General features: G+C 35.1%; 1 protein-coding gene across 1 annotated transcript; it reads right to left on the bottom strand.

The window, feature by feature from the left end:
* Positions 1 to 7,252: 7,252 nt before the first annotated feature.
* On the bottom strand, positions 7,253 to 8,353 carry LOC107062670 (uncharacterized). Its single transcript, XM_015313564.1, has 3 exons — positions 7,936 to 8,353; positions 7,737 to 7,759; positions 7,253 to 7,636 (listed from the first exon to the last, which is right to left on the bottom strand). The coding sequence occupies exons 1-3, from the start codon at positions 8,351 to 8,353 to the stop codon at positions 7,253 to 7,255; spliced, it is 825 nt and encodes a 274-aa protein (XP_015169050.1).
* Between the last annotated feature and the right edge of the window lie 726 nt (positions 8,354 to 9,079).

Here is a 9,079-nt window from a genome sequence, read left to right as displayed (position 1 = left end):
AACGCTTAACTAAGTGGATCTACTAGTCTATGCTAAAAAGCACTGAGGAATCATCTAAAAAGTATGATCCTTTCTACCCATGATGCTACATGGTTTATGGAGACTTGAGTTATTATGAACTCGCATCCCCATATCGGTGCTCAATACTACTCACAAAATATACTCGGCTCATATGTTTTTAAAACAAAACTCTTTCTTTTGTTTGAGAAAATTACTAAAAACTTACCTTAAAAGCTCTCTTGGAAATCGGTGTTTCCTTTCTTCCTCAAATGTGAAAACATTTTAACTCTTGGGAATACTTAGTTCCTGTATAATATTTGATGAAATGAACTCTACTCATACTCTTTACTCAACTCAATACTTAAGTCTTAAAACGTATGTTAAAGACTTTTGGAAAACTCTATGAACTTCTCTTGACTTAATTCTTAACCTCTTGACTTGACTCTTAACTTTCCTTGAATTGAATTATGCATTCAAGGTTCATGATCTCATGTTAATGGATAATTTTATGATGTTTAGGCGTACCTTAGAGTATAGAAATCGACTAGAAAAAATAGGTACGTTGCTAAGGAACTAGTATGGAAAGAAGGGGGAAAAGTGGGAGAATTGGCGTCCCTCGCGCTTTGAGAGGCGCGGGCTCCAGCCCTGAAATTTCAGAGAATGACTTGGGGCACACTGGATGGGTCGGCGCCCCAGAGGTCAAATTTCAGAACCCCAGATTAGACTTTCTTTATTTGAACAGCCCAAATTCAGATGGGCATAGCTCACTCATACAAACTTGGAATCACGCAAACTTGGCGGCGTTAGAAAGAAAATTCCAAGATCTTTCCTACGGTATCTGGAAGAAGACCTAACTCATCCTGAGCTAGGAGTTATGGTTGTTTGAAGTTTACCCAAAACTCAAACTGAGCCAATTTCCAATTTTTTCATTCTTTCCTAAAATGGCTATTTCCAATTCTAACTCTTTCTACTTCTTTCAAATGGCAAGGTGTTACAACAACAAAAGTTTTTTTAAATTTATTTATTAAAATATGATGTTTTCACAAGTTTCATCCCAATAAAGTAATTCTTCAACACTGAAATTACTTCATAATTGAAATATGTTATTTATTTAAGTATTTTTTTCACTCGAAATCATCGTAAATCAACCAAAGTAATTGTTCTATCCTTAATATTATGAATATAAAACAAATTTAATCAAGGTTTCAAATATCTTATCATTGGAAACTTGAAGTGACAACCCTATTTTGTATTAACAAAGTCTTAGAGTTCTTCCTCGATAAGTACTCCCTGTAAATGAAAAATAAAATAAAAAACATATTGAGTAGAGGAGGATTGTTCAATTTTATATTAGTGTATTTTTTATATATAATTAATTTTTAAAATAGAGGTAACCACATGAATATTTTGTATAACTTTGATCAACGCTATGTGATCTCACATACCTTGTAGGATTGAATCCTTGGTGAAATTCACAACCAAACTCGCACGATCTTGACCAATCTTGAACTTTCTTCTCCTTTCTCCTCTTTTCTCTTTTTTCTCCAAGCCCTAGCGTGAATTTCCAATTGTCTAAATTGATCTAATTCTAATTAGACCCTAATTAAACTCCCAAAAATGAAATAAAATAATTAGGTAAGGAAAAGACCAAACTACCCTTCCAAAAACCGGATTAGACTTTTCTTATCTGGACAACCTCACTTTGGATGGGAATATCTCACTCATACGAACTCGGAAGCGCGCAAACTTTGTAGCGTTGGAAAGAAAATTCCAAGATCTTTCTGAAGGTATTTAGAAGCACACCTAACTCATTTTGATCTGGGAGTTATGTTCGTTTGAAGTTTACCCAAAACTCAAAGTTAACCAATTTCCAAATTTTTCATTCTTTCCTAAAATGACTATTTCCAATTCTAACTCTTTCTAGTTCTTTCAAATGGCGAGGTGTTACAACAACAAAAGTTTTTTAATTGTATTTATTAAAATCTGATGTTTTCACGGGTTTCATCCCAATAAAGTAATTCTTCAACATTGAAATTACTTCATAATTGAAATGTGTTATTCAGTTAAGTATTTTTTTTCTCTCAAAATCATCGTATATCAACCAAAGTAATTCTTATATCCTTAATATTATCAATAATAAAAAAATAATTAATCAAGGCTTCAAACATCTAATCATTGGAAACTTGTAGTGGCAGCCCTATTTTGTATTAACAATGTCTTAGAGTTCTTCCTTAATAAGTACTCCCTGTAAATGAAAAATAAAATAAAAAACACATTGAGTAGAGGGGGATTGTTCAATTTTATATTAGTTTTTATATATATATAATTAATTTTAAAAATAGAGATAACCACATGAATATTTTGTATAACTTTGATCAACGCTATGTTATTTCACATACCTCGTAGGATTGAATCCTTGGCGAAATCCACAACCAAACTCGATCTTGACAAATCTTGAACTTTCTTCTCCTTTCTCTTCTTTTCTCTTTTTCTCCAAGCCCTAGCGTGAATTTCCAATTGTCTCAACTGATCTAATTCTAATTAGACCCCAATTAAACTCCCAAAAATGAAATAAAATAATTAGGTAATGAAAAGACCAAACTACCTTTCCAAAATCCGGATTAGACTCTCCTTATTTGAACAACCCACATACAGATGGCCATATTTCACTCATACAAACTCAGAATCGTGCAAACTTGGTGGCGTTGGAAACAAAATTCCAAGATCTTTCCTACGGTATATTTCAAGCACACCTAACTCATCCTGCACTAGGAGTTATGATTGTTTGAAGTTTACCTAAAACTCAAACTTAACCAATTTCCAAATTTTTCATTCTTTCCTAGAATGACTATTTCCAATTCTAACTTTTTCTAGTTCTTTCAAATGGCGAGGTGTTACACCAACAAAAGTTTTTTAATTGTATATATTAAAATCTAATGTTTTGACGGGTTTCATCCCAATAAAGTAATTCTTCAACATTGAAATTACTTCATAATTGACATATGTTATTTTACTATATTTTTCTCTCTCGAAATCATCGTAAACCAACCAAAGTAATTGTTCCAACTTAATATTATGAATATTAAAAAAATAATTAATCAAGATTTCAAACATCTAATCATTGGAAACTTGTAGTGGCAACCCTATTTTGTATTAACAATGTGTTTGAGTTCTTCTTTTATAAGAACTCCCTTTAAAGGAAAAATAAAATAAAATAATACATTGAGTAGAGGAGGATTGTTCAATTTTATATATATATTTTTTATATATAATTAATTTTAAAAATAGTGTTAACCACAGGAATATTTTGTACAACTTTGATCGACTTATATATACACACACGCACATACACACAGCTGAACAACCTTGAATTTATGCCACACTTTAAAATGTGCACTTCTTCTTTAATAGTCATGTAACGAAAATCATATATATATATATATATATATCTACAACAAATTTGATTATTAGGGACAAATCATTTCGTCATTTAGAAATCATATTTCGTCACAAAAACTTGTGTGACGAATAAAATTTCGTCTTTCAGTAGTCAGTAAACATGTGTCTCTAAATGTATATAAAGACAATTTAGTGCTTCGTTGCTAACGAAGTTCCATTAACTATAAAATAAGAAAATCATCCCAAAATGCATAGCATTTGTGACGAATTTGTTTGTCATGAAAAGCTTAATCTTTCGTAGTTGATAGTATTATTTTGTCACTAATAAAATTAATAACACCGACAAAGCTATTTAATCACTAATTATTTTGTTTTTTTTTTTAATTGAATTTTTCCGGCCTGAAGGCCATTTTATTAATAAAGATCTTTTAGAAACATTAGTCTGGCCAAAGGGCCCAATAAGAAAAAAACCTCCCCAGCACATCTTTACCTAACCTTTCTTCCTTAATTAGGAAAGTGGATAGAACCACCGCCCCTTTCGATCTGTCCATCTCAATCTCCCAGATGTTCGTTGCTGTTCCTCGCCTGCGCTTTTGGCTCTTTTCTTTGGGATGCAGCTCAGCTCCAGGTTCTTTTCTATCCCTTCTTTCCTTTTCTTTATTGTTTCCTGACTCCTCCGTATTCTGTGTCAGCTGCTATTGTGCTGCATTTTCATGTCTGCATGGACACTGTGTTGACCTCCTTGCTTGAGTGTCTTCCATGATGCTGCTTTCAGGCTTTGTTGTCAACCATTTTTTTGTGCTAATGTAGATTAGCAAAACAGTTATTTTAGTAGTTGTAATAATCCCCTTCTGAAGATTTGCTTCTCTGTAATATGCTTTGCTGTTCCCCTCCCCTGTCTGTCTATATGTCTGATCATGTGTCATCATGTTGCCTTATTTGCTTGTTTCTTATTCTGATGGATGGAATCTGTGCTTTGTCCATGTTTGTGATGCATTTTCCTGCTGTTGGTATCATTGAACTCTTGTATTTCTTTTTTATTAATAGCTAGGTTAGCTAAATAATCTGCTAGCTGATTGCTTTCCCTAAAAATATGTTTGATTTCTGCCTTCTGTGTCCCCATCTCCTTCATTATATCTTCCATTATTTCTGCAATTTCCCAAGGTATTCTCCAAGTCCTCTGTATGATGTTCCTTAGAGTAAGGAAATCAGTCCCAATCAAAAGATTTTAAAACCCCTTCCTAGAGCTGATTTTTAGAGCTTCTTGGATTGCTTTCGCCTCTGCTTCTATATTAGTGGAAAATCCTATTCTTTTTGCTTGAGCATAAATAATATCTCTATTCATGTCCCTGAAGCACATCCCAATAACACTCTCTCCATGATTTCCTTTGCTAGCTCCATCAGTATTACATTTCAGTTGATCCATCATTGGTGGTTTCCATTGAACAATATGGTAATATATTTTAGGCTTGTATGATCCTATATTTACAATCTCTGCCCAGGTCTTTCCAGAAAAATTAAGATTTGCGTTTCTCCCCATTGTCAGTAACTGAATGTTCTTTGTTACCTGTTTTATTAGTTCTTCCTGTTTGATTTGCCCTCCATGCTTAATATGATTTCGTCTCTTCCATAAGCTCCATAGTATCAATGCTGGAATAGCTCTAAGAACAGTCTTGAGTTTGCTAGGGGCTTCAGCATACCACCAACATTTTATAGTCTACATCATATTTCTGCCTTCCATCTCAACACCTGCACATTAAGCAAAATATCGCCATAGCTTTTGGCCTATAGAGGCTGCTAGAAATAAGTGGGACATTGTCTCAATTTGTTGTGTATCGCAACACCAACATCTAGATACAATGTTAATTCTCATTCTGTCCAAATTATCATCAATGGCAATCCTTCCTTTCCATAGGAAAAAATTGATCTTCAAAGGCAACTCTTTCCTCCAAATTAGCTCATACTTTTCTTCCTTATTCTTTTTCTTCCTTATTAGTTCTCATGCTGATTTCAACGAGAACCTCCCATTCGCACTGTTCGTCCACCATGGTTTAGCTTGTTCCCCATTACTGATTATTGATGAGATATTGGTCATTACATGATCAGTCATCTCCTCCGATACATACTGCAATAACTTTTCTTTATCCCACTGTCCTCCAGTTATGAAGCTTCTGACCTCAATCTCCTCTTCCCCCCTTTTGTCCTCTTCCACATAGTATAGAGCCCCTGGTTTTGTCCAATTGTCAAACAAGAAACTCAACTCTCCTGACTTGATTTGCCACTAGATGCTATGTTGAACCTCCTCTCTAATTTTAATCATTTTTCGCCATACATGTGACCCTCCATTCCCTTGTGCCATAACAGGGTGCCATTTTTTGCAGTATTTGTTCCATATGAACTCACTCCATAACGAGTTGGTGGATGTTCTGAAAACCCACCAAAGCTTAGCAAACAAAGTATCAACAACATCATGTAGGGATCGAAATCCTAGACCACCCTCCTCCTTGGGTAAACATAACGTCTCCCAAGCGATTTAATGTTTCCCTTTAATTCCACCTATATGACCCCAAAAGAATTTTGCTAAAATCTTGTGAATTTGATCTATTACTTCTTTCGGAGGGTTCATGGAAGATAATAGATATATAGGCATTGATTGTAGAATATGGGCAATTAATACATATCTTCCTCCATATGTTAATAATCTATGCTGCCATCCTGTAACCCTTCTCATCACTTTTTTAATCAAATCTTCAAAGTGTGACTTCTTATTCCTTCCATAGAAAATAGGACAACCGAGGTAAGTGAAAGGGAAAGCTCCTTGAGCTATGCTTGTAATTCTCCTAATCCTTTGACAAACAACTGTTGGTACTTTTTCATGCAAATATACATAGCTTTTAGTGAGATTAATGAGCTGCCCAGACACGTATTCGTATCCTCTTAATACCTTCATCATTTTCTTCATTGATTGCTTGTGCCCTGAACATAATAATATTCTATCATCCGCATATGATAAATGATTAATCTCTTTACTCCATTTAGGCTTGCCAAAAGTTCTGAAATCTGCATCATCATTTAAATTGTTGAGGCTTCTCGCTAACACCTTTGCGGCAATTATGAACAAAGTAGGTGATAAGGGGTCACCTTGCTTCAACCCTCTTGTTGATTCAAAAAAACCAAAGGTCTGTCCATTCACCAAAATGGAAAACCAGTTATTTAATATTAATCGCCACACCATATCAATGATTCGTTCATCAAATCCAAACCCCCTCATAACTTTTGTAAGAAAAATCCAAGATACCCTATCGTAGGCTTTTGTCATATCTAATTTAACCACCACATTATAACAATCATGCCTTTTATTTATATCTCAAATAATCTCTTGAGCAAGAATAGCATTCTCAGTAATGCTTCTTCCTTTCATGAATCCCGACTGATTCATTGAGATGATGTTGGGTAATACTGGTAGCAACCTCTCATATAACACCTTTGACAGAATCTTGTTTGCAAATGAACTGAGACTGATTGGTCTTAAATCTGTAAACCTGGTCACCTTGTCCTTTTTTGGGATTAACACAACATTAGTATGTGTGATGAATTTAGGAATCTCACCACCACAGAAAAATGACATCACCATTCTCCATATATCCTCTTTGATTATCTCCCAACAGGATTGAAAAAATTCCCCCGAAAAACCATCGGGTCCACACGCACTATGTTTATTCAAGCTATACATTGTCATCTTAACTTCCTCTAATGTTGGAGCCCTCGTCATTTCTTTATTTTTTTCTGTTGTGATTATTTTAGGGATCACTTTCAACATATCAAAGTCCTCCGTTCTCTGTGATTCTTTGAACTATTCTTTAAACACTTTTACTGCCTCTTCCCCTATGCTATTTGTATTTTGTAATACTTCCCCATCCTCTATCTGGATCTCCCATATCATCAATTTTCTCCTTCGTCCTTTCACATACGAGTGAAAGAATTTTGTGTTTTTATCACCCTCCTTAAACCATTGCATCCCAGCCTTTTGCTTCCCGTATTGTTCCTCTATTTGATAGTAACTTTTGACTACTTCTTCTGGTTTAGCAAGTTCTTTCTTATTTTGATTTGTGGGCCCCACCTCCATTTGCTGCTCCTTTACTTTAAATATGTCCTTCGGGGCATCTATTTTCTCAAAGATGTTACCATATGTTTCCTTGCTCCATTGTGAGAGAGCCCTTTTTAAATTTCTTAATTTCTGATGGACCACAAAGAATGGGCTTCCCATAACACTGCTAGCCTACTGGTTTTGTACAACCTCCTTGAACTTCTTGTGTTTAGTCCAGAAATTTAAAAACCTGGAAGGTTTTATTATGTTTCCCTGCAAAGTTTTACATATCATATGTAGAGGAGCATGATCTGATCCTTGTCTTATCAAATGGTGAACTTCACTTGCTGAAAATTGTTGCAGAAACTCTTGATTTCAAAGAACTATGTCCAACCTTTTAAAAATGCATTCCTCCTCAATTCTCCCGGTCCATCATGTATAAGAGCTACCTTTGAATGTTATCTCTGAGAGATTACAAGAACTCAGACATTGTGCAAAGTCTGTCGTTTCTTGTTGAGTGACTGGTAGTCCGCCTAACTTCTCTGTTTCTTCTAATATCACATTGAAATCTCCTCCCACTATCCATGGGACATCTACATTTGCTGCTATGTCTTCAAGGTCTTCCCATAATTCTAACCTCTCCAATAAGGTACACCTAGCATACACTGTACTGATGACGACCTCCTTCTGACATGTAACATGTCTGAATTTTATTGTTAGTTGTTGATATGAGTCTCTCATCACTTCTCTCTCCAATTCTGTATTCCAATAAACCCAAATTTTGGATGTAGTGTTCACCATTGCATTCTTCATACCAAGCTTCCTTCGGTATTTCACTAACTTTTGAGGCCCTTGAAATAGATCCATTAGGGCTATATATGAATAATTATTTCTCCTCTTAAGATCCATAATACGCTCAAAAGAATCTTGCATATTTACTGATCTTATATTCCAAACACAAAGTGTGTCAATCATCATTTGGATGGCGATGACCTTGCCGAACTGCTCATTGTATTTATTTGAGTTTCCTTTAATCTTGTGTTCTTCCCTTTTTTTATCGTATTTCTCATATCCTTAGCATGTCTTAGTGATAAATCACCGGTGACACTTACTTCCTTAGCTGCTTGTGTTAATTCTTCCTCCTCTTCAACTATCTTGTCTTCATTATGTTGAGGCACGAACCTTGATTCACCTTCATCTTGTGGTAGTACAGTAGTATCTTTGGTCAAATCCAAGCTTATACAACCTGAATTATCTTGCTTTGTTCCTTGTACATCCACCTCCCCTGACTCGCCCATGCTTTCCATCATTTGCCAATGTGCCTCCTTTTGTTTGTTGTCCTCTTCCCCTCTTTTTTCACCTTCTTCCACTAGGTCTTCTGTTTCTTCCTCCTTTGATTGGTCAACTTCTACCAGTTCAACATTTCCTTTTCACTGCAAAGTTCTTCAGTCTTCTTTGCCAGCTTTTTCGCAAAAGACTCCTCCACCCATTTTTTTGTGGATTCTTGTGGTATTGCTTTTTCTCGTGTGTGTTCATTCTGAGTGACTTGTTTTTTAGCATTGTCCTCCAAGATCTCTAATGCACTATATTTGT

Source organism: Solanum tuberosum, unplaced genomic scaffold (assembly GCF_000226075.1).
Source record: "Solanum tuberosum cultivar DM 1-3 516 R44 unplaced genomic scaffold, SolTub_3.0 scf00256, whole genome shotgun sequence".
Lineage (NCBI taxonomy): Eukaryota > Viridiplantae > Streptophyta > Magnoliopsida > Solanales > Solanaceae > Solanum > Solanum tuberosum.
This window is presented reverse-complemented; position numbering and strand designations above follow the sequence as displayed.